The sequence below is a fragment of the Semicossyphus pulcher genome, unplaced genomic scaffold (genome assembly GCF_022749685.1).
Source record: "Semicossyphus pulcher isolate SPU_LCO1_2020_fin unplaced genomic scaffold, fSemPul1.0.p SCAF_6, whole genome shotgun sequence".
NCBI classification, from domain to species: domain Eukaryota; kingdom Metazoa; phylum Chordata; class Actinopteri; order Labriformes; family Labridae; genus Semicossyphus; species Semicossyphus pulcher.
The window spans coordinates 17,933,150-17,959,783 of NW_027211737.1; the positions used below are offsets into that span (position 1 = coordinate 17,933,150).

A 26,634-nucleotide genomic window follows, 5' to 3' on the forward strand; every position below is an offset into this window, starting at 1 on the left:
AATAGGATCATGTCGTGCGCGAGGCGTGTGGAAGCTTTAAGCTCCAATACGCGGGGAATAAATGGCAAAGGAGCAGGCCACACACACGCTATACATCATCCCGATGTGAGGGTCACGGAGAGGCAGCGCGCGACTGAACATCATATCTCTGAGGGAGACGACTTCTTATTGGAGAGGCTCCTCCGACAGGGCAGAGGAAAGGCCATACGTCCCATCAATCACTGCGGGATGGCAGCAGCTCACTGCGGCCACACTTGCAGTCAGGTCAGGGACAGTCTGAGGAGTCAATATTAGACAGCTGAAAGAAATGAGCTGGAAGACTGTAATGCAGAACCACTTCTTATTATACACTCTATAAAGGCTTTATAATCAATTAATGGTTACATTTTCTAATAATGATTTATGGATTTGTTACGCTATTAATACAGCAACAATTGGGAGTTCAGGCTGGTGTTCACCAAAGGGCCACTTCCCTGCAGGGGCCCCAAACCCTCATGAAACCCCAGATCCCACGGACTCAGAATGTGGCAGTTACTTTGTGGTATTACTGAGTAATTTGCACATGAGACACAAAGTTGAAACAGACTCCTGATAAAGGAATATAGATGATAATTACATTACTGGAAGAAGTAGCATTACAGCAATGATTAAAAAAGACGTTAAAACTCAAAGAAAACCTTGCTTGAAGTATTCAACGCAATAAAATATATAGAGTACCTAAAGCACCAAAAATAAGTCAGAGTCCTATACATAATATCACTGCATTATAAAATTGATGCATCATATCTCAGCGTCACTACAGTTTCAGCCAGTAAAGATGCCAAATATGTCAACCCCTCTATATATTAATACCATATTATGAAGTACTCAAAGTACCTCAAGTACAGCGCGTGAGTAAATATACTTAGTTACACTCCAATAGTGGATTTTCCTTCAAAGCTGACCGAGAAATGAAACCGTATTTCATCGTGCGTGTCGGAAAAAAAATCTGAAAATCCAAATAAATAACTTTTTTTTTTTTCAAAACCCTGGCTCTGGCCCTGTTTGCATTGTCGTACATCTGTCTTACTCTGTTAAAACACAATGGCCACTTTGATTGTGGTTAGGAAGTCAATAACCAGTCCTTTAAACAGAATGAGCCTTTTATCTAAAAGGCAGTGCGGTGGTGCCCCCTATTGGAATGCATTCATCACATAGGATCAATAATATAGATCAGTCACCAGTAGAAGAGAAAAGACTGTCACATCTTTGGACTCATTTTAAGTCAGTAAGTCAACATCTTTGAAAGCAGCTGACTTCAAACTGATCTGAGATCTGAGAGGAGTTAGGGGATGCAGGTGAAATCCTGGTTTAGCTTTCCCGGGCAGCTTGGACTTTAAATACCCCCGACATGTCTTCAGAGGAGCTTCTACGACTTAAAGATGCACCTGTCTCAAGTCACCTCAAGACTTGGCTCGTGTCTCAAGGTTGAACAACACACAGAGACTTTGTATGCAGAGTCTGCAGCACTGGAGCTGAGCAGAGCCGAGTCCCTGAGAGGAGAAGTGAACGCCTCAAAGGTCATCGATGATTATAAAGTGAGATGGATGAAAACAAGGCATGCTGTCTTCCAGGGACTCAGGGAGTGTGAACTTTACCAAGTAAATACAACTGAGATAACGTTTTGCATCTTGTGACACAGGGACTCTGACAGACTGTTTTTAAAGTCTAAATACTGTAAATACAGAAGAAAAGGACTAAATATGTGAATTTATCAAGACTTTTAATAGTTCTTTTTTCAAATGATGTACACACGATGAAAAAAAAATCAAAAGCATCTGATTAAATATTTGAATTTTTTTTTTTTTTTTTTACAGCATTTCATAGGAGTCAGCCGTCACCACACACACACAAAGACACACACTCAGAACACACAGCCTCCTCTGTTGTAATCTTTACAAGGTGTTAGCATAAGTGCACACATCCTGTAGAGGCAATAAAAAGGGCTTCAGTGTAATGAATCGCAGAAAGGAATCCAATTTATCTGGAGTCTGCTTTAAAATGGGGGCACTGGAAGTTTTTCAGCCTCCTTACAGCCACAATAGGGATAACTACATTATTACTCAGAGGGGTTTCAAACCATGATATCTTCTTAAGTGTACAGATATCTCACCTGAGCCTTCATCTCAGGTGGTACTTGAAAAAGCCGCTATCAGGACACAGAGAGAGCAAAGTGGCAGAGAGCGCCCAGAGTGGCTGTCGCTGATGCAGGAGGAAGCAGCAAAAACCAAATCAACACCTGTGGCTCTCTCCCAGTCGGCCACGTGGACACTAACAAGACTACAGACACAAATTAAAGCATGGAATGACTAAGTAACAGAGCAGGCAGCGGGAAACTGCTGCTGGTCTATAAAACGTCCAGATATTAATGTAAAAATTAAACAAAACACACATCAAAACATAGTTTCCATGCACACAGCACACATCTGATCCCACTGCTGACCACAGACGCTAAAGCAAACTCTATAACAAAGACAACAGAAATGTAGTTCTTAAGTATTTATGTGTCTTCTGAGGCCCGGACAGCCACCTTTCACTTCACACAGGCAGAGAAGGGGTTAAAGCCTGTCGCATTTGAACTGAAAGTACCTAAAATAAATGTGCCGACAGCGACGGTTCACCTGCTGATTGCAGACGCTAAAAATAGACTCAATTTGCAGAGAAGTGGGGCTAGATAATGATTAAAGAGCCTCATGCAGAGAAAACAGTCACAGGAATACAAGTCCTACTGACGTCTGTCCCCAAAAGAATCACAGGACGGCTCGGGAGGAGAAGAGAGGAGCAGCTGCTCAGTGTGAAAGTGTTCATTCAGGAAATGTGTCATGAGATTAATGGCTGAAGCTGAAACTGTGTGTGAACAAACAGACAAAGACCAGACATGTCTGCCGTCTTGGAAAAAGAAAAACTGTAAGAGATGGGTCAAAAATCATGATATATCCTAATTTAACAACTGGATGACAGAGCGCAGCCTCCAGGTCCTGACACAGCAGGATTTGGATCCTGCACTGCGCGAGTTTGTAATATGGTTGGTGGGTCAGGTGAGGGCAGAGCAGGAGTCTGTGAGGTGCAGCAGCTGGGTCGAGGAAAGGTTGTTTTTCAGTTCTTCAGCATGGCCTCGTAGCTCTGGAACACACACTGGGAAACCTCTGGAGCTCTGCACTTCAGAGAGACCTGAGGGAGAGAGGAGAGGAGCAGAGTGAGCATGATTTGACTGCTGAGCTAAGTTTGAAAACGCAAGGCTTGAAAGACACGTCAACACAGAGCAGGATTCGTAAATACCCGCTGTGGGACATACATGAGGTATCACACGGCAAAAACAAGTCGCAAAGAAATCAAGAATCTGGTGTCGGTAGGATGGAAGAATAACTGATGGAGCTTCAATCAAGGGGAAGAGGTAAAAGACGGGTTGCAAGCTCCAAAATATAATGATGGTATACTCTGATCTACAGGGTCACAGAGCAAACTTAAGCAGAAGACGTAAGCATTGTTAATATTTCTTCAGTTTCATTGCAGAAAAGAAGCAGAGAAAGCAGGAGTCTCTAGGAGACAAAATTAATTATTTTTTCGATGAGAAAAGAAAAACTTTGGAATAAAACTCTCCTTGCCTCAGACAGAGACAGATATATAGACAGAAATATAGATACATAAACACAGTGGAAAATATAGAGGCAGCCTCTCCAAAGCCCCTCTTTGAAGTAGGTCTCAGCTGGGAGTAGCTTTAGGATTTGATACAGCCTCAAAAAGTGAGTTTCTCTTTCCCATCAGCAATCTCACTGCTGACGTTATTTCCTCAGACCCAGAAACACTTCACGGGAAAAACAAGGCAGCTGGAGTTAATCATAGCAGGACAGATTCTGTCATAATGCTGCAGTTAATAATAAATACAAAAGACAGTGATTCAGCATATTTCTAAATTGCTTAATAATTAACGGCTGAACGATGGAAACGTGACAAACATTTTAAGAAACAATCTGCATTTTTCTCACACTGACAGAAACACACACACACACACACACACACACAGAGCACATCTGTCCTCATGGAGCTGCCCCGTCTCTCACTCGCAGCGCCGCTCTTTCAGCTTTCATCACTGTCATTTCTCAGAGTCGCATTTGGAAAGTTAGCAGGGTCACAGTGTAAGTCTGCTAAAGATAGCGACTACAGACCCTCTGTGACCGGTTTTGAGTGACAAATACAAACACAGAAATATTACAAACTGCAAAACAAATCTGCATTAAGCTTTAAGCGAGTTAGTCCCTTGATTTTTTCAAGTATTTTTGGACTCTGTGTTCCTATTTTTAAAGCAATCAGTGGAGAGCTGACAGGGAAAAACAGATTTGAAATGCTGTGTATTAAAGTTGCCCAGCTAGATTCAAACCAGAGACACTGCGAGGTCCTGGGAACCAGTCAAATCCTGTTCAGACAGGTTTCCCCCCTGACCTGGTTCAGGTCAGGCCAATCACAACTGTTAATAACATTCGTGGTGGGATTCATATGATAACTGGTTTGTCTTTGTAACAACCAAGGTGGCTTCAGCAGATGTGGAATGGTCTTACTCCACTGTTTACAAGTGTTTACTGAACTGGTTCACATTATGTAAGAATGGTAAATGCTGGCTATTAACTAATGTCTTGTCTACATCTGTTTGTTATGTTGATTTAGAAGCCATATGAATTGGATGCTATGTCGCTACTTTAGTCGTATCTTTCAAATTCCCTCCAGAGAATGTTGGTCTGCACATGTTGATGACGCTCCTTTTAAAATGGAAAATTGGGAGATTGGTTGGTTGATGTGATCTCATGTTAGTATTTAACGGAATACATAACCCGATATTTATTTCTTATTACACAGTTTTAATTCCACTGAATTCTCATTTTACTGTGAACTCACAACCTACTTCAGTCTATTTAATGCATTTATAAGGAGGGACATAGTTTAAGAGAGCCTCTCTCTCTGTGTGTTTCTCTGCAGAGCGTGTGACTGTCAGACATTCCTGTCATCAGCAGATAACGGGGACGCGAGGTGTACAGCGAGAAGAGATTGCACACTGATTAATCCATGGCGGATGGAAAGTTGAGAAAAAAATAAAAAATGCTAAAATAGGTCGCCAAATGTATTTTGGCAGCCGTTTATGTAACTGGGCAGCCCGCCAAAGCAAAGTCTATGTTTGGGAAAGAATAAATGAGTATTTGTCAGGCTGGTGATTGGTTGTCAAAATGGCCTGCAATTCTGTGGTTGTTATTGCTGCTTGTTTAATTAATTTTAATCAAAAAGAAAGTTTTTTGCCTAATTATTGTATTTAGTTTTCCTCTACAGAACTATCTCGTCACAATTACAAAGTGCTGCTTACAGTCTTGTTTGTTTTTAAAGGTTTTTCATTTTCTTTAAGGATCTATTATCAATATTTTTCAATCAACAGCATCTAAAGTTGAAATTTGAGTATTGCGACAACACTGCAACATTTTCTCTTTGAGACAGGCACCATTACGATAATTACATGATCACTTATTCACCAGAGGTTTTGCTGAGTGCCCGTCCTCGTTTCAATGGATATTCAGATCAAACAAAAGTGATGGAGAGGGTTATTTTGGTTACCTCAGAGCTGCAGAGGCATAAAGCAGTAATACTGCCCAGCTCCTTAAGTGTTGCTTCTGTGCACTCAGGGCTCTTTACTAATGCATGCTGCTGCTGGCAACATTTAGGCAGCCGCTCTCCTGTCAGCATGGGGTAAGAGATGTGAGGAAACGCTCTAGCCACTGAGTAGAACCTGCTTTTAGGAGAAACTGCGGCATTCATGTGCTCAGATTAAGGCTTGCTGCTAACGTCATATTAGTATAATATTAGCTGTACACAGGCAATGAAATAAGAGACAAAAACATGAGTAACAAGAAAGGAGGATGTAATCTCCTGATATTGATTGAGAGACAGAATCCTGCTTAGTTTAATCATCCTGAGATGATGAACTTCAAATATCAAGCTGTTTATAAGTCCGTGTTTCTGTTGGTTGGTAAGAAAACTCTGAGATATGATGTTTTTTTCCAACAGAAATGTTCCAATGAGAGACAGAAACACTGCAGGACCTGGAGCCACTGCAGTTCTCTGATGCAGCGATGCAGCATTGCAAAGGGCAGAGCAAAGAAAGTTGACAGCTTAATGCCTGATTATGATTTGATCCTCCTGATCCTTTAATCTGCCCACGAGCATCACCTTGTTTACATGAAAAAAGTTGTTTATAAAGTCAAATAATGGTTAAGACATAATCTTACATTCAATTTATCCTATAGCATGTCATCTAGATTTGTTAACGAGGCCGGGCATATATACAAAAACCTATTCCACAGTGTATCCAACTTTAGATGAATATATTCTCTGTACGACAGATGGCATTTTCCTTAAAATACACTTTATTATGGATGAAATAAACTCTGACAGCTGTGTCAGGTTTAGGATAATCCAGTTAATTTAATACTTGACAATGAAGGTGCTTCATCTTTTGGCTGGGATGTGTGAATGAAACACTTGCGGTTAGGTCACTGACTTTGGAGAAAAGGCGTCTTGAAAAGCTTGCTTTGGAAATATAAAAATGGAAATGGTCAGACTTTGTTTGTTGCCGACACATTTATTAGAAGGCAAACTCAAAGTAAAAAAAGAGAAAACATTTTGTTCACTCGTGATGATTTTTCATTTATATATACGGTCTTGGTCTCAGACGTGACTTGGTCTTGGTTAGTGTTGTCTTGACAACAACACTAGCATGTAGCCGTGAACTTGCAGAACTACAACTTGAATCTGAAACCCTCCTCAAGTCTACAGAGCTTTAAATCTTCGGCTAATCGTTCAGCTGTCCGGAACCACACTTTCACTGTGCTGGTTCACCCTCACTGCTCTCATCGATTTCAGTCGTAGCAGGAAGCTGTTTTCAGCAAAGCTCAGACATGACTATAAACTGCACGCTCAGCACTAAATAGTTAAAGAGACAGGATATATTTCTCTAAGGAGACCCAATGTAGAGCTAAGAGTGAATATTGGCCTGAGACTCATCACGTCGACGGAGACGACGGCAAATTAATGATAATGTTGCTCCTTAACTGCTGAATGTGTCGATAGCAACAGCTTGCTAACAAGTTTGACATATCAACTTAAAAAGATTTGTTTAATGTCGTTTATAAACATGAATATTATTTCAACAACGTGTTTCCTTTGCAGGTTTTAAAAGAGAGCAATAAAGAAAGATTTTTGGGTTTTATAAGGTCTTCCATGAGCTCTCTCACTACATTACACCATACTGAGTTTCCCAACAGTGAGCTATTACAGTGGAAATAGTGTCCATTAACACCATAGTTAACACACTGCATACACTAACCCAGCTCAAATCAGTCTGGAGTGTGTAATTGGGACGCAGCTGTAAGAAGCGAGGCAACATCAAAGAGCTGTAATTTCAGAAATATACACAGCGTGTGTGAGCAGTAAATCAAACGTGCTGCCGATGTCTCCACTCATGGCAAATCATTTTAATTGTTTTAAGACTTGTCTTGAGAAGCACAATAAAATCCAGAAAATACGCAATGCCAGGGCTTTGCTGCTTCAGGTCTAAAAATAGCTGCCGACAAAAGGCTTGAGCAGCTCGGCTTTTATGTGCTGTGCCAAGAGAGTGCAGGGACCATGCAGCAGCCAGCAACCATCAGAGTACACACTGTACATGCAGCACGGTTAACTCTGCAGTCTCGTCTTCCCTCACTAAACTATTCATGATCCACCTGCAAAAAGTCGGGAAGCCTTTCCGAACCCAAAGAGGAGGAACGATTACAACTTAAAAATGAACATGAAAGCAAAATGACAGACGGAAAACGCATCGCACACCGACAAGATGAACCTCCTGGATTAATGAGATTACAGCACAAATGGACTCTCAGGGGAAATAAACACGCAGCTAATCAAGAGTGAGAAAATGAAAATTGCGCCCTGCTCCGAGCATGAACAAATGACAAACAAAAGATGCCACACAAATTATCATAAAGTAATCAGCTTTCACCTCAGTCAATAAATCTCAGACTTCTGCTCAAGGATGTACTCCTGTTTCCAAAATCTCACACATAATTAACATGAAGACACGTCAAAAATTCAAAAATTGGAATTTAATGAGCAAACTGGGCGAATTGACTAGTCTAGACAGGAGAAAACAAAAAGAGTTCAGGCCACCTTATGAAATAAAAACATCATCTAAAGGCAGACTGAGTGATGAGAAGGGAGCGGAGTCGCACCAAGGTCATCGCTCCCGACTAGCCATGCAGAATTTCTGAGCCAAACACAATCCATCAAGAGTGACGACCGTGGCACGCTGACGAAGCAGAGACATGCAACACACAACGAAGAACACAAACAAATAGATGTGCGCACACACACGCGCAGACACACATGCAAATGAGCCACCAGTACTAGTGCCGCCATTCAAATCGCCGCACAATCAAGCAGCCTCCACCCTGCAGCACACCCATCACTCCGCACAGCACATCAGTCTCCGTCATGTCTCTGCTTGTTCACATCAGCCGCTGCTACGTCATTTGTCTCCCTCCATGAAGTTCAGTCATGACAGCTTTATGCAGCTGCATCACGCCGATTTAATTCAACGAGTCAGGCTCTACTTTGTACTCGAGTGCAGAGCGGAAGCAGGAACTTTCCTGAACTGTAGATGAGGATTCGTGAGACGATTCAGCACCAAAGTCACAGACGTCCTGAGTGTATTTGGTTCAGTTAGTCAAATAGATTTTTCATTTAGCTTTATTATGGGACACCTCTCTCGTAACACTTTCCAGTTATGACGGCAGTTATAACTGGAGCCTCAAAAAATAGCTCAACCTCCAGAATAAAAGTTTGGGTAATGCAATGTAAGAGATAGCATCAATGTATGCAAAGTCAATTAAAACTGAGTGGGGAAGATTGGACTCCCTTTGGGACCTTTTTGGACTATGAGAGTGCCTGATTAGGTTCCATTTATTCATGAGAACGTCTCATGAAGAAGAATTACTTTAAATCTATTTAACTTTTCTTTAAATCCGTCCGCCAAGTTTAAAATGGGGACTACTTCTGTGTAGGTATTTAAAAAAAAAAAGCAGTTATTTTGACAGATGACATGATTGAAATATGACTCACATTTAGTTACATGCTAAAAGAATAAAGAAAATGACGGGCTAACAGAGGGAAGTCTGGGAATTAATCAATTCTGGTACATATTACATATTTACAATAGATAAGTATTGGATAAAACATCCCAGGGAAAGGACATTTACAACAGTTTATAAATAAACATAAATTCTCAGGTAATTCTAGTAAGTCTTCGAAACTGCTTTTTTTTTTTCAGTCAGAATTTTATGAAAGTTCTGATGAGCAGTGGAGCAGTGGTTAGCGCTGTCACCTCACAGCTAGAAGGTTCCTAGTTTGAACCCTGGTTCGGATGAAGTGGGCCTTTCTGTGTGGAGTTTGCATGTTCTCCCCGTGCATGTGGGTTCCCTCCGGCTGCCTCCCACAGTCCATAGACATGCTCGTTAGGTTAATTGGTGACTCTAAATTGCCCGTGGATGTAAGTGTGAGTGTGAAAAGTTGTCTGTCTCTATGTTTCAGCCCTGTGATTGACTGATGATCAGTCCAAATTGTACCCAACCTCTCGCCCAATGACAGCTGGGATAGGCTCCAGCCCCCCGCGACCCTGAACAGGATAAGCGGTATAGATAAAGGATGGATTTATGACAGTTCTGATCAACTTTGGCGCTTTTCTTGACACAGCTCTTGTTCCAAATCATGAGGCAGGTAAAAAAATGTTTTTACAGTGAATTATATTAAGAAAATGTATCAACAGAGGCACATATGTTTTAACGTCATACATCTCCCCAGGGAGTACACTCCCCCCAATCCTGACATTTCTTTCATTAGTTGGCATTTCGTGGTCAAAGGTTCTTCAAAAGGCCGTCCCTTAATAAAATACTAAATGTCATCGCTGTTTCTCACCACCTGTTTCTTTTATCAGTAAACAGCTAATAGAGCAGCAGCGGCACATCAATGACACGTCTCATTTTTTTCTAATTCAGCTAATTCAGCAACCAGCTGAGCACTCACCGTGTAGTTTGGGTTTCCCGTCTGCACCCGCAGCTCGGCCAGCACCCAGATGCCGTTGGTGAGTTTCGTGGACTGATACAGCATGTCCTGACCCTCCACTGTACGCTTGGCTATGGTGAAGACGTTGCTGCCCTGCAGTTTGTTGGAGGCCGCATCTGTTGAGGGATCATAATCATGAATACACAGTCAACATTTTAACTGCTCCACAGCTCATTAGTATTTACTTTCAGTCATTAAACAGTCATTAAGTGCACCAGTCCATGTAGGCTTTCTTTCCCACTCATCATCTCCTAAAATTTCACTCGAGGCTATTTGTGCAGCAAAGATACAGTCGCTTATTCTGAGAAATCTTCTCTGCTCAGACTCTGTCCTGCTGCTGCTGTATCCCAGAAGGATGTGAAACTCTCTCTTTGTTCACCAAAAAGAAATTGAATCTGCTGGAGGAAATCTCCATTAAGCTGTCATTAGGAATTCTTCTCCAGTTCGGCTGCTCTCACGCTTGTGTAAAACTAAATTATCACGCATAAATAGAGACTGCAGCTGATGACTTCTCATCAAATACAATTTGCCTCATTAGCGAGGATCAGGATTTGAGATCGACACTGCTCTGTAGGGCTATTTATCACGTATCAAGAAGCTGCAGGGTGTCGATGCATCATGCAGTGTTCTTCAGGTGGTGCACTCTCTGATCTCCTTTCATCCTCCTCACCTGAGTTCAGATGGCAGTCTTTGATCTGAAACTGGGACTCATTGTCGTTAGGAATGTCCTTCCATGTGGCGAGGAACACCTGTCGCTCTGCGGATAAAGACACACAATCACCGGATGAGTCCAGAGACAAAGCGCACGCACTGAGAAGAACACAGTATGAGAAGAACAACAGGATGTGTGCAATGAACAAATGGTAATGTAATGTGTGAGTGGTTTGATTCCACACTAGACACAACGGCTCATGCTGCGGCTGGGCCCCTGGCAGCCGCCGTGCTGCTACCCCCCCATCAAGAAGCTCCACGGGGAATAATGCCAACACGTTCTCACAGAATAAATCAAACCAGAACACACAAAAAGAGAAAAAGAGGCCCTGACTGGCTCTGGTGCAGAATCCAGGAGAAGCTGTGCAACCAGAGAGGTGAACGAGTACAGGCAGGTAGACATTTCTCACACCCGGCTACACTTGTCACACGCTCGCTCAAAGACTGATGTGTGTGTACGATGTTGACGTCAGAGGGGTCTGACGCTTACAAGTGAAGAGGTTTAGCCAAGAGACACTCACCCATCTTCCCGTCCTCCACAAACAGCATGCTGATGGGGTACTGGCAGCTGAAGTAGAATACGTCAATGTTGTTCTTTACAGCCACCTGCGACAGTGATTACATCCGAAGGAACGGGGGAAGAGGGACAAGAGGAGAAACAAGAAGCAATATATGGGTAATTACTTTTCAAGTGCCCTTCAAGGGTGGGCAATGTGTGCTGTTTACTGAACAAGAGGGCTACAATCCTTTAGGCATCTCATTCTCTCACAAACACAGGCAATATTAAATCCTACCACAACTCTATGCATACAATATATGTTGTTTAAAGCCTCCCATCAGACTGTGTCTACATAACATGAGGCTTCAATTTGCTTACGAATATCAGCAAACATCCCATCACAAACTAAATCAGCCTTCGGAACGTGCTTCGCAAGAGGATATAAATAAAGATGAGAATAAAGAGGTGTTAAGAATAGCTGACTGTGGTTAAAAATAAAACACTAAATATAAAGATGAGACAAACAAGACACAAACAGCAGCTAACAGCAGGTCTGTACAAAACAAGAATCAATTTGTTAGCCTTGGCTCCCCGGGCAGGTTTATGGACCCTGGTGGCAAAAGTACATGACACTGGGAAGGGAGAACAGCTGTGGTATGATGGAGACACCTGAAGTAACAAGTGACAGCCAGGGATATCGATCAGGCTGCTCACAGAAGAAGTGCTGAGTAAAGGACAGGGAGTTCAGCCAGAGGATAGCAGAAGGACTCCTGAATAATTCATTAGGGCGTCTTATTCCTGGGTGCAGTGCAGGACTGCCGGTAACATGGCGAGTCATACACAAACTGCACAAAGCTTCACTAAATGAGCTCTGTCATAAAGTAAGAGAAAAGGTAGGACACTGAATCTTACTACACAGGTCAGGTCTCGTGCTCTGTATGTCAGGTCCACATTTTAATGGCATTATTTGTTCTCATTAGGCTGGTACATCACAACCACAAGTAAAAGACTCAGAGAACTTTCTGTGTTTTTTTCCTTGATGAAAATGCTTTAAAGTCTTTGGTTCCAGCATCTAATTTTTACATATTTGCCTGTTTTCCTGGTCTTTCTGTTTCATCTGCTCTGGCAGTGGTGTCTGCTCCCCCTCCCACTGAACCAGACTTTTAAAACGTTCTAAATCAGCTGTCGCTTCAGTATAAAACAAACTGAACTACAGTTCATGTCAAGCACAAATGGTAACAGTCGGCTACTAAGGGCTTTTCACATTGGGTACGATTGCTTCGTACCGTGCCTGAGTACGATGGCCCTCCCTCCCTCTCCCCCGCCGTTCAGCTTTCACATTAATAATTTTGTTCCGCACCCGAATACGCCTGCGGAAGGACTCTGAAGCAGAGGGTGGCGGTAATGCACCTCTAAAACAAGGAGAAGAAGAGTATCATCAACTACGCGACATTGTTTATGTTGTCGTTTCAGTGTAGAAAAGCACACGAATCACATGATCCCATACAATGGAGTCAACCTTCTCACTATGCCTACTATTACTCATATTTTGGAGAACATCTAAAGAACGACCCTCTCGCCAACATTCCTACGGTATCAGCCACGGCCGCGCAGTTCAGAGGATGAGATCGGCGAGTGACATTCTAAAAAGCACTCCACATCCATGGTTTGGTACGATTAGCTTTCACACCTGATGCGTACTGTAAACGTGTGCGCATGAACCGTACTCAAACCACCTTTTCAAGTGGACCCGGGCACGGATCAACGAACCGTGCTCGAGTACGGTACACAGTGTTCACCCAAATCAAACTAACTGGACTTTGGGGTCAAGCGTACTCGGATCCGGGCCCGGGTCCCTACTGTGAAAGCCCCCTAAATCATGTCACACCAAACGTCTGTGTAAAAAATTGAACTTCAAAACATAGAAATTGAATGTTGGAATTAGCTACCTAGCCTACAGCCTGCTCCTATGTCCTACGTTGCTTTGATTGTAGTGTCCTGAGGCATTTTGGTCTGCATCCTTCTGAAACTGACCACTTCCCTGAATTAAACAGGAACCTCTCAGTTTATTTTTAGAGGGCGTCAGGTTCAGTCTTTCGTTTCTGAACTGCCCGATGAAATTCAGCAATTGACTTACGTAGTAATCATTCCTAATGTACTTCAAATTGTGTGCTGTAGTACCAGAATCTTTAGCAAGCAGCTTTAGTTGTTCTCAATGCTTTGATGTCTTTGAATTTAATATCCTTGACCTTTTAAAAAGGCCCTTCAGAGACAAAAATAGACCTCAAACTTGCCTCCAAAGTTCCTAAAACATTTCCCTCCGGTGTGCTGTTTTGTGATGAGAGGGTTTATTGACTGTGGTGGTATTCTAACGGTAAAAAAAACTGCTACCACACATCAGTCGTTAAAAGAGCACTCAAAATAATATTCTGGGACATCATCTTCCACCAAGACAAAAACATCGCAGAACCTCTCAAAATAAAACATCTGAGAAAATGTCAAAACAGAAAAAAGTACCCATCAAAGCCGAGCCTGGAGGCAGCAGAGAAGAAAGGTTAGCAGGTCTACAGAGGCCAGGGGAAAACAAAGGAGCCATGTGTTGTGTGACCACTAATGACTGCCCCCTCCTCTATCATCCCCCTCGACACTCTTATCATCTCCCTCCAGCTGCACACAGCGGCCGTCCACCATTCTGCCCAGTAAAAAGAACCACCCTGATCAAAAACCAGCCAGTCGCTGCCGCTCCTTTTATTTGCTACTAATCACAGCTGTTCTGACGGCTGTTTCATGTTTTAATTCTGTTTTATCCACAACATAGGAATTCAACAGTGTTACTGAATGACAGTGAGGATGCATTACTAATCGTTTACGACACATTGGCATATTTTTCCAGGACAAAACTTAATGTTTCAAGAGATTCAAGAGTCAAGTCCGTTAATATTTCAACCATGCAGCATTTTGGTGTTTAAGTTCTGAAAACTGAATATATGATGTTAAATTACAGCCAACTTCTCCATTTGGGACTTAATTATAACCTAACTAAACATGCAGCCAAGTCTGTACATTCTGTTAACATTACAAAGCATGTCTTAGAGGGTGCTGTAAAGATGTTGGAGGCCCTGGGCCCTGTAAGAAGCCATATCAGGACAGTAAACCTGAGGCATCAGTGTCCTGATAAAGCCAGTGTGAAAAAATGAAAACAGTTGGCATACATAATGTTGTGCTTCTAGTCTGTACTTGTCATCTTGTTGATGTCGCATGACTGTCACAAGTGTGATGCTCAATAAATTCAGTCAAGCAAACAGAGTAATAAAGATAAATGATTGAAGGTGTTACCTGCAGGTTAGTTAGAGGCTCCATCTTCATGACAGGTCCCACAGTACTGAGGGGGAGGCTCACTTCAATACTCTGGTTTGGGTTAACAGGAGTGAGAACCTGGAGCGGACCAGCCGGAGCGAGCCCAAAGCTACGGAGGGACAAAGAGATGAAAAAATAAAAGTCACAAGATGTGAAAATATCTGTAGAAATTAAAACACATTGCTTTGTAAGAAGCGTTACCTGTTTCTGTTAAACTGGATGGCGAAATCAGTCATGACACTCATAGCTTTGTTAGTGAGGGTCATCTCCATTTGGATAACCCCAGCACGGCGGGCAAATGTGCCTGATATCTCCAGACCCTTAGCCTTCATGGCTGGAAGCCAGACCTGAACAGAGACAAGATCAGTGATTTATTAAGGGTTCCTCTAACTGTTGTTTTATCATTCTCCAGACTGTTTATTTCCAGCTTATTAGGACTCACTGTTTTAGGGGGGCTGTAAGCTCCCATCGGCATACCAACTCCACCTCCGAGATCAAACAGGTCGTCCAGACCGCCGCTGACAGGGGCATTGAAAGAGGCGGGCATTGTAGCTGGAGTAGCACCAAAACCAGCCCCCATCTGTGGGTCACAAAGAAACTCGTTACCCCGACACCTTTCACATCATCTCATATTGAGCAATAACAGCCAGACAGAAACTCAGACTTACAGCAGCACTTCCTCCGAGGTCTCCGCCAAGCTGGGTAGGGGGGAGAGAAAAATGATTCAGGTTATCTTCTGGTGCAAATTAAATAATATTCTGGAGGGTTTGAAGAAGTTGGATGGAGGGGTGTGAGGGTCAAAGGAACTATGGGCTTTACTCTGTTAACAAGCAACAGCAGGAAGGAAACACCAGAAGTTTTCCTTTAACGTAACTGATCTTATATTGTAAATACAAGTCCAACTTTTATTGTTCAAATGCTACTCACAAAAAGTGTCTACTGTGGTGGTGAAAAGGTCGGGGGTATAGTGAAACTTGTGTTAGGTGTAGTGGCTAAACACAGTGTGCATCGAAGACGAAACATGGGCAAGATTTACTAAATCTCACCCACGTGGAGAGGGAAACAAACATCGTAATAAAAAGTGCAAAGTCACAGATAACTGTTGGGGAGAACTATTCTGAGGACACAGTGGCACAACAGGGGACGAGAGGGGGCTCTAGGCTGATGCTGGCCTTTACTGGTCCAGCGTGGTCCCCTGGACCAACCTCAGTGGGGCTGTAATCTGGGGGCGATGGGGACTGATGGAGCTGAGGTGACTGAGGAGTGTCCGTCCGCAGAGGGATGGGCGGCTGATTGAAACATGAAACACATCGCAGAGCCCAAAGGTAAGAAAAGGATGGAAAGGATTTAACAGCATGCTTACTGTAGATACCATGATAAATGATAAATGATGAAAAGGTCAGACTGATGCATGAAACCACAGTTAAACAGCAGTTATGAAATCAATCCTCTAAAATGGCCTGACATGGTTCATAAATGTTGTGCCCTCTCCCTCCATGTATTTACCGGCTCAGACTCATCCCCCATCTGCAGGTGCAGCATTGAACAAAGACAGGAAAACACACAGGGGTCAAACAAAAAAGAAGAGAAAGCACCAGAGGCGGAGAATTAACACAAAGATATGTTACCGTCACTTTGGCCCATTGACATTAAGCCAATTACTGAAATCAAGTGAGGGGTATTTTCAGAAGCTTACAGCTTCAGTCAAACTGTGATGAGAAGAAAACCTACCAGGCTGTCCAGACCCCCTCCGAGAAGGTCCATAGCACCCAACTGCATGCCGGAGGAGGGGGCTGGTGGTGGTCCGGTGGCAGCAGGAGGAGTCAGGTCCAGATTAAGCAGATCTCCCAGAAGATCTCCCTGGGATGGGATGACAGCAGGCGGCGCCTCAGAGACTCCAGCAGCAGACGCAGGGTCTGGGCTGTCAACACTCTCCCCACTGGTAGAAATTATTCAGAAAGAATAAAGAAAAGTAATATTAATGTGTTATGATAACTATTTCAAATACACTGTAAGACAAATTGATTATTTGACTGCTGAAATAAATCCAGTCAACATAAAACAATTGAAAGTAGATGTGATTAGATATATTTTACATCAGGAGGGAACGAAGCAGAACAGCTGCACAGTTCGAAACTGCTGAAAGGTGAGTTACTCAACAGCAGTGTCAAGACTGTAGCTATATCTATTTAAGTAAACAAACCCCTAAGCCATCAGTGTTTAAAAAAAACATTGCATGACTCACGATCCGGCACTGCCAGGGAGCCTCTTGTGCTGAACACCACGGCTGCCCTCGACAAAGGCGCTGGGAGGCTTGTGGTAGACAGAGGCCAGAGTGCCGATGTGGCAGATGAGCTCCTCCAGCAGCGTGGGCTCGATCAGATCCGTCTCTTCAGAGATGAGGGGCTTCTCAGCCAGGACCACCTCTTTAGCAGCTACAGGGTCCGTGGAGAGCAGGCGCCAGTAGATGTAGCCGCGGTCCCTGAGATCAGGGTTATCAGAGTCCTGCAGGAAGAGACAGAGCCATTAGGAGGAAGGATTATTATTATTCATGGAGCTTATTTAATAAATACTTAATGTTCGACTCTTCTCTGTCTTGGTCCGGATATTAGGGGCTGAGCCGTGACTCAAAGATATCAAACACTAAGTCAGCCTTGGTAGGGCTAGAATTTAGCTAATGTATGCCAAAATGTATTTACACGCATCCTCACACTGGACATTTTATTACTATAAAAAGTTTTAACTATATCAAATAAGCTTAATTTCAATATATTTTAATCCAATACTACAAAGAATTTTATTAGAATGTATGGTTTAATCTTTGAAACTACTACCATAAAACATTTAAACACAACTACTGGAGCGGTAGAGTAAACTCAAACCACTGAAGTCATTACAGAGGGAAGTGCAAGGCTCACATCCATATTGCTATAACAATACTCCAGTGTACTTAGAGTCATTTAGTTTTACAGAACTCCTTGAAAACGACATAAATAGAAGTAAAGTTGCAAAGTCATGACAGCATGTTTCTTTAAATTTGTCAAATATGTGTAGACCGAGAGGACGACAGGAACATCAAATGAGTCTTTTGTTCTCACCTGTGTGGCCAGGCTCAACACCTGCTGCACTAGTTCCTGGGTCTCAGTTGGCTTTTTCAGGAACAATTTGACGATGGCTGTCAGTAGCTGCAGCTGCACCTGGAGGACATAGTGAACACAAACAATAGATGTTACAGCCACTTACATTGAATTTTGAATACATGGAGTGAAAGGCTTATTAAGGCTAAAACTGAAATACAAAGCAAGGCCAGACGCTGCTAAACAGTGAATATCAACACCATTACTTTAAGCTGCCATCACAAAAGTGAACATTTTACGCTTAGTAAATTCCTTTCTACCCACAGAATCACTTAATGGATCAAAGAAAAGCTCTCCAAGGCAATAATATGGGAATAAATCTATTACTGAGGAGTGATGTGTAAGCGCGTGAAGCCGGGTGTAATCCCCTAACAAACTGTGCCAGAACACTCCTCAGAGTGAAGGCTGGCTTCTCTTCAACATGTGTCTATGAGTCGGATATCAAAGTGTTCCAACTATTGTAGAGTCTTCACATTAAGTCTCATTAAACAAAATATTTCACTCATCAATGATTCTTTCATTTCTCTCACAGTGCTTTGCAACAGCTATCCAATGACTTTAATTATTTGCAACAACAGGAACCCAAGCGTGCTACTTAGTAAAGGCACTGACTGCAAATGAGTGCTGTGCTACCATTAAAATGGACAATGGACCGCCCTGCACTCTACTAAACACACCTGAGTGCTTTCATCATGGAACCCCTCCAAAAAGCTCTCCAGCAGCTCGTCAGCATTGTCTATGCGCTCAGCGTACTCTCCCACAATCCAGATCATGGCGGCACGAGCTTCCGGCTCATCCAGGGAGTCCAGGTTTTCACAGAGAGTTGCAATCACACTCTCGTACCTGGAAAAGGTCACACAGAAACATCAGTGCATGCACTCCAAGTTTGCAATAGACAATCACAAAAAGCAGATTACAATAATTTACTAATTTATGTATTTATGACCTCCTGTGGCAGGAAAAACAAAAACACCAGCTGACAGCCACAACATGTCACCAGCTTTCAAAACATACTAACAAGACGTCCTCCTTTTGCTCTCAGCAGACGCAGACAAACATTAGCATTACTTTGGGGTTTTGTTTTCTGGCGGCCAGAAATGTAAATCCAATGTTCACTGTCCACTCTCGGAGTTTGGTCTGCGGGACTTACATTTGCTGAATGCTCAGCAACTAAAGTCTTCTGTAGAGGTTAATTAATTCCTGTTTTAATTCTCATTTGAATCAAATACTGAATAACTTATTAGATCTACATAATGGTTTCATAAATTAAGGCAGAAAGATTTTGTTGATTTCTAATTTACAGAAAAGCCAGAAGTTTGAGTGGGTAGTGACTCATGCAGCTAAAAGGCTCGAGCGATGATGAGCTGGAGGCTTTGCAAAGCTGCTCCCTTGGAGACTCACGACTCCGCAGCGATGTGTGGGAGAAGTTTCTGTCTGGCACATGAATCCTGTCTGTTGGTGATCAACAGCAGAAGTCACGCTCCAGCTGAATCTGCCTGACCTTTGACCAGGTGCAGTCAGGGCAGGGAGTTAAGCTGTCCTCTACAAACACTCAGAGTTGTGCTGTGGAGAATTTTTCGTGCCTGAAGGTTCCTCTTCATATCGTTTGGGATGAAAGCCAATCTAAAAAACACCTCTAGTCTTTGTTATGAGTTTTGAATCGGACCATTTAAAGACCAAGAAAACGGATCAGTGAAGCTGAAATCTTGGTTTGTCTGCTGGTGTATAACAGCATATGTGCAAAAATACTATAGCTCAGAGATAAATGCAAAGCATGTCACAGCTCACACAACATGTAACTTCTTTAAATGGCTCAATATAATTGACCAGCTCGTATAAACTGAGTGTATATGGAAAACAAAGTGTTAACAAAGAATGACGACACTGTTGCCTAGGAAGGAACCTACTTGTTGGGGTACTTGCGGAAGATGTCCTTGATGACCACAATGGCCTCCTGCACCACATAGTTGACCTTGGTCTGGATGAGGTCTAGTAGTGTGCTGACACACCGCTCCGCTGATTGCTAATGAATAGAGAGGAAGATAACGGATCAAGATGGGCCTTCAGGTTTAACAATGTACAGGTAAATACACATGAAATGTCTGCATATACAGTCCATCCATTTACCATTATGTCTAAGTTACTAAAAATAAAAACTATTAAACTTGAAGCCGAGTGTTTGATTTGTCATCAATCATTTGTTTCATGATGTCCTGTTTACTCTTATGTGTCCAAAGGTATCAGTGAAGAACTAGAGTGTAGTTTGTTTTGGAAACTAACACACACCAGTGGGTTAAACATTTGGCTAAATCATTGAAGCACAAAGATGCTACAAGGATTTGACAAACAAAGCATCAGGTGACAGGATGACATCATCTCCACCCACCTCTACTTTGATGGCACAGCGGCCAATGGCTCTGACCGCTTTACGGACAAAGTCCACATCCACTTCAGTGGCGTACTCCTTCAGCTCAGCCAGGACCTACAGCAGGACAGATGAGAAGCAGTCACTCAGATGATTTTGTGAATATCTAGACATAATCATTTATATGTAGTTTTTAATCTAATAAAAACCATGTTTCCTGCTTGTACTACAGCTGTGTGTGTGTTACCTGGGCAATGTTGGCCTGAGATGCTAAGCGAATCATGATGTCCAGCTTCTCCAGCTTGACATAGATTGGGTCATTGTACTTCACAAAGAAAACCTTCATCTCATGTTTCAGGATCTCTGGGCTGAAAAGAGACATCGACATATCCGGTTATTTGTGGCATTCTACTTAGACTGCAAGACAACACACAAAGAGTACTGCTACATGATACGGTATATACAACTTTTATAAGGGCCTGCTTTTCCCAAAGCATAAAGAACGGTACATCCTCTCCTGACATTTACCGTCTCTGTACGATGAGGTTGATGTTTCTAAGGGCCACGTATTGCAACTCGGGCTCAGCAGAAAGGAGGGTGACCAGAGGAGGGGCAAGCTTCTTCAGCAGGGTGCCATAGTAGTCCAAGTCCTTGGGCAGCATCTCCATGAACTTCATTAAAACTTTAACTGCCGACAACACCACTGCAGAGTTGGCATGTGAGAGCCGCGGGGTCACACGCTCACAGATGCTAGCAGATGTTGATGATATCAGGAGTGAAAGGGCAGAATATTAGATAGGTTTACTTGGGATAATTGCTAACTGGCATTTGCTATCTGTAATGCTAATGAAGGCAGTGTTTTCTCTCACCTTTGGGACTCACGGTCATCACGAGGTGTGTAATTGGCCAGGCAGTCGAGAATGAATATCTGTCCCCACTCTGTACACTCGTTTAAAGCTGTCAGCAGCTTGTTGATGGTCTGAGGGTTCAGGTCCAGGAGATTACTGTTGGGGTGAGACTCCGCTATCTCAGACAGCGCTGCCACTGCATTTGCTACGACCTAAAGATGAGGACAAGAGTTCAGATAAGTGCTGAAAGAAAAATAGTAGCCATCAGCTACACTAAAATAGGAAAAGAGAGGTCATTTAACTGACAAAATTCTGGTAACATGCCAAGTATTTGAAAGCCAACGCGGGGCTTATCAGTGAAAGGCAGAGCATGGGCTTGTGGCCATCTGTGGCACGTCGAGCAAGACATCAGGCTGGATCAATAGCCAGCTAGAAAGCAGCCTGAAAGGTTCGTACCATGGGATTGGAGTCAGAGATGAGGTCTTTAAGTGTGTCCAGGAAGCCTTGGTCCTCCACTAACTGGGCATTGATATCATGGAGCTTTGCCACACACACAGCGGCAGTCTTCCTCACGTACGGGTCTTCGTCCTTCAGACATTTCCTCAGTGGCTCACAGAGGTACTCAGTGATCTTGTCCACACGGATGCAGCCCATTGTGCGAACAGCAAGGGCCCTGATTAGAGGGTTAGGGTCTTCACAGTCCTAGAGGGGCGGTTCAGAGAGGTCATAAGTATCTTTTTTTCAACTTTGATTTATTTTTTCATTATAATACATTATCTGACAGACATTTGAGGAAAATATTCCTGTTTACACTTTTATTCTTCACAATACATATCAATAAGTTGTGCAAAAACTCAAGGACACATGCCTTTAATAACACGGTACCAAGCGAGCTCTAATTGCTGCCAATTAATCATTAATTAATTACAGATATTTTAATAAAGTTTTAAAATATTCATGACAGATTGAGATTTACCTTTACAAAGGTGTTAACAGCCATGATAGCCATGTCTGGCTGACTCTTGGCATAGTTCATCAGGTAGAGGTAGACCAGCTTTTTCAGTTCCAGGTTGTCTGTCTGCATGCAGTTCACAACATCTGGGAACAGAGCGCTGAGGAACAGACAAGGTGTTATATCTCTGCTGTCTCAAAGTGAAGGGTGATGCGTTACATTATATTACTGCAGTGTGGAGGTGTGTGGAGGTGTGTGGAGGTGTCTGACAGTGTTTTCCCCAGCTCACCTCACATCCTTGCCAACTGTCATAGATGCAATGACCTTCTTCACAGCCTCCTTCTTCTTCTCTTTCTTATCACTGTTCAGCTCTGCCTTGAGCTCGAAGATCTCCCCTGCACACACAAGAAACAACAGGGAATCACACATCATGTAATCCATTCATGATGTCAGTGTGAAAAGTAGCACAGTGCAGCATTGCCCTCTTTTTACAAACTGCAGAGTGCGAACCAGAAAGACGATACTACACAATGTACAGCAGTCCATTAGCCATCAAACCCCCCTCATAGATACAGACATTGACATTCCCAGCAGTTTGGGATGCTGGTCAGAGGTTGAGAACCTTGTCCATGTGTTGATGTTTTTAACACAGAATTAGCTAATCGCTGAGTTGGTGATTAAAGAGACACTTCCGATAGCTCAGAGCTTTACATAAGCACCTTCTGCCAGCCAAGCAGGCGACTACTTATTTAAGTCCAGCCAGCTACTTTATTGTATTCATTTTCTATTCAAATAAAATTGTTTGGATGAAGGTCTGATTTTCTTTGTGTGTACGTATTACAAATGTGAGCGTAAACAATGTTAGTACGACGGTAGAGACAAGTTTGTGTATTCATGTGTGTGCTCAGCTGAGCTTTTGTTACAGAGTAAAGATCAGAGAGTAATAGTCAGTGTTTGACAAATTGATGTCTTTAAATAAACCTCTCAAAGGATTGTTTTTCTGTTCCTCTGTACTAAACTGAAAGAGATTTAACTTCCTTTAGTTTAGTTTTCAGTCTAGAGTCACTAACATGTCTATCTGAATGAACTAAACTTTAAGAAAATACACTGTCAATACTCAGTGGGCTTACTTTTGAGTCTACCTACTTAGAATTTCCCCGGCATTGTAAACCGCTAAGCACCCCAAATCTCCTTCAGGATGTCAGTGACAGACTGCACACAACATTACGCAGATGAGTACAAATAGCTGATTGTTAAAGACGCCTGCTCTTCTGTCTCAAAGGCAATCAAAACAAAAATTATAAATCCAGGCATCCCAAATTTTTTAAGCACCCATTTGCATATTCTGTTTATGTAAATATGTACATTTTTGGATCTTGTGAGAGGAGCCACATCGAACAGGAGGCACAGCAGGACAGTTAAATCTCTGAAAGCTAATGCTCAATATGTCTAATCTGATTTACAAAAAACAGGGCTGTTCAGTTGTTGGCAACAACATCGATACAAAGCAGTGATATTATCCTCAGTTCTTTCACTTCAGGTTCAAGACATGTCAATTAAAAATTGGTTGACAGTAAATTTTCTGAAACCAGTGATCAGATTAAAATTAAGCTGACATACCTTTCTTGGTGGTGGTGAAGTACTTGGAGTCCGTCATTTTGGATCCAAATTGTCGATTCTCCTGCAAAAGAAAGAGAAAGAGACAGTGAGAAAGATGGTTGTGAAATCCTTTCCTGAGTGGAAACTTGGAGCATCATGAGAGCAACAGGAAATACTAGAAGTGCAAGCACAGGGAAATAAAAGGAATTCCTGTCTTCTCCTCGACAAATGGCAGTGAACTATCAGAAAAGAAGACAATGGATTTTGTTAAGAAAACAGATACTAGTATATCCTCTTTAAACATTAATCATCTTGGTCAGCATGTATGTGGCCAACAATGTCTCTTTAACTAAGTGAACTTTAGATGTTCCATTCATACAACAATACTTCTTGGTATAAGGTTGACAAATAGTGTTCAAGTTAAAGGGAACGTTAAGGTAGGAGCATGAATGCTGATCAAAACTGGAAACATGCTCCATTTATAAGGAAAATAAAACAGTGATTTACTCAACAACTTTTCACCATGCTCGCGTACTTTTAGGAAACATATGGTTTGTGCATCCTATCATTACACTACCTTTACTGTTACCTGAATTAACAGTGATCATTTTTGGGATTACTATGCTGTTGTTGAAAATTGTGATGCTTCTTAACGGGGCCATGATACAAATATTGATTAAGGGTCCTTGGAGCTGTCTTTAATGAATGAAACAGATGGCATCTCAATAAAAGTTGTTATGACAAATAAGTTAAAGCTCCTATGAGGAACTTTTGGTTTGTATTGATTTTGGCGACTTCTGTGGACAAGTGGTAGCTCACATCTCTTTGCTGATCTTGTCCTGTACATGTGAAAGAAGTCTTTTTTTAAACAACAAATCTCATCCTTTCTTTTAACTTTCAAAAGGTATCACTTGCTGTGAATCTTTGCCCTGGAAAATGTAGAAAATTTTGATTTGGTTGGCTGATTTGGTTTCACAAAGTTAACCAGCTTGTCTGACACCTACCCCCCGGCAGTGGTAACAGGCATTGTAAACAACTATAAAGATATAATCAACCTTGTCGCTGATGGTCTTGTTTGCTTTTATAGCTCATATGAAGGCAGCATTATTAATTTCAGTAGATTTCATAACAAGCTATAAACTCCTCACAGGACCTTTAATAAGCCGTCCATCAATAGGACCTTTAAATTCAATCAGACAATATTGCATATGTTTATGTTGGAAACAAAACACAAAACGTGTTTCAAGAATATTAATGATGAACATTGCCTTTATCAGTCTGGATATCAAATAAATACAGACATTAAACTTCTCAACAGATGTAGCATTGAGGTGTCCAGAGTTAATTCAAAGTCTACATGAACAGCACAGGCCTTTCAGTTATTATGCTAACTAATCGTCAGTGACAATGAGCTGTGTCCACATAAGAGCATTTCATTCATCAACCGTGGCTGTTCATTATTCACTGAGCAGCAGGTAGGTTAACCGTATACATCGGACTGGTTGTTAGTCACAACTTCATCAAACAGGACGCTTTAAAACAACTGACGACGTTAGCTAGCAAGACGCTAGCTAGCTGTCTGAGATACGGTTGTACGACAATTCACGCGTTTGTCGCGTTAAAATAACACTTAACTAATACCGGGCTATTAAATAATTTCCAGACTAACAATAAAAGTACTTCCCAAGTGGTGACTTTAAGTTATACAGTTAACTTAGCCAAGTAGAGACTACAGAGGAGGTTCGTTAGCTGGCTAGCATCAGGCTACCTGTACTTAAACGCTAGCATAGCAGGCTCAAGTGTGTTTAACCTCAATATGCAAAAGCAACATAAAGTTAGTTAGACTAGTAGTTTTGGTTGTTCTGCAATCAACGATCGAGCAATTACTCACGCATAACTGATTTGCCCATTCTTGCATGTTTGCTGTAGTTACGGTTAGCTGAATGAAAGTGATGCTAAAGGCTAGCTGTCTGTGTGCCTGTCAGTGTCAGCTCGCGCCTGGCCACTGTTCTAGCCTCACAGCTGAGACATGACCTTCTAAGTACAGGCTTAAGGAAGCCTTTGCCGAGTTAGTTAAGCTCTTAATCTATCGGCCAGATTTAAACCTTACCCAACGAATTAGCGTACCTTCTGGAGTTAAAATTAGACTCGCCACACAATGAATTTGGAGAGAAAATCTCCACTAACATCTTACCGTGACAGGCTTGGTAGGGGCTGTGATGGCCTTCGTCCCCTCCCACTTCATCTACTTCCGTGTTTTCACAAAATAACGTTTGCAAACAGACAAGCAACGTCAGCTTTCATTCAGGAGGGTGTTTGGTCATAATTATGGGAGGGAAGTAGTTTAACTACTTAACTACTATCAACAATATACTATTGCCAAAATACAGCTTTTTAAGATTAGCACTCTTTACATGTAGTAGGCAAAAAAAATATCAACAATCTTATTTGATTTAAAATAATTTTAAATTATTAAACTTAGAAATAAGTATTCAAATATACTCACTTGGCAATTAATTTTGTGCATTATTAATGTAGGAATTGTGAAGGAATTGTGTTACACGGTGAGATGTTTCTAATATTTCGTCCATGCCCTGTTTTATACTATTTTTCTTATGTCTATCCAGTTTAATCATAGAGAGTAGTTTAAATGTTAGAAACGTGCCTGTATATAAAACAATACTCAACAGCACCAGAAACTCAAGCCTCTGAAATGACACCTCTCTAAAACACAATAACCATTACAAAGATAGTATCTCCATTCTGCACATACTCAATGACCAACAGGCTATTTCGCATTCAGTGCTATTGCTTTTAAAAACTTCAGACAACAAAATTTGCACAAAGAGATCATCAGTCAAATAGGAAAATTACATAAGTTAGTAACACATTGTACATGGATAATAATATTGTCATAATGGACGTTAATATTTGGCTTCTTTCTCAAACAAGCGCAGCAGAAGTTCCTCCAAAACCAA

At 42.0% G+C, this 26,634-nt stretch overlaps 1 protein-coding gene across 4 annotated transcripts; it reads right to left on the minus strand.

Annotated features, from left to right (window-relative positions):
- Nucleotides 1-1,745: 1,745 nt before the first annotated feature.
- Nucleotides 1,746-25,900, minus strand: ap1b1 (adaptor related protein complex 1 subunit beta 1). 4 transcript variants are annotated; one of them, XM_069683007.1, is made up of 23 exons: nucleotides 25,851-25,900; nucleotides 23,678-23,738; nucleotides 22,347-22,452; nucleotides 22,082-22,217; nucleotides 21,562-21,807; nucleotides 21,127-21,317; nucleotides 20,786-21,007; nucleotides 20,505-20,625; nucleotides 20,279-20,374; nucleotides 19,800-19,915; nucleotides 18,570-18,735; nucleotides 17,854-17,952; nucleotides 17,001-17,260; nucleotides 16,487-16,694; nucleotides 16,262-16,282; nucleotides 15,424-15,453; nucleotides 15,198-15,335; nucleotides 14,957-15,102; nucleotides 14,735-14,864; nucleotides 11,421-11,505; nucleotides 10,859-10,945; nucleotides 10,150-10,304; nucleotides 1,746-3,210 (listed from the first exon to the last, which is right to left on the minus strand). In XM_069683007.1, exons 2-23 carry the CDS (start codon nucleotides 23,712-23,714, stop codon nucleotides 3,136-3,138), a joined length of 2,871 nt encoding a protein of 956 aa, XP_069539108.1. In that variant the 5' UTR covers nucleotides 23,715-23,738; nucleotides 25,851-25,900; the 3' UTR covers nucleotides 1,746-3,135. The 4 variants fall into 4 exon arrangements, with proteins under 4 accessions (XP_069539108.1, XP_069539110.1, XP_069539109.1 ...); XM_069683009.1 differs by lacking the exon at nucleotides 25,851-25,900 and adding an exon at nucleotides 25,784-25,814; XM_069683008.1 differs by lacking the exon at nucleotides 25,851-25,900 and adding an exon at nucleotides 25,767-25,797.
- Nucleotides 25,901-26,634: the final 734 nt, after the last annotated feature.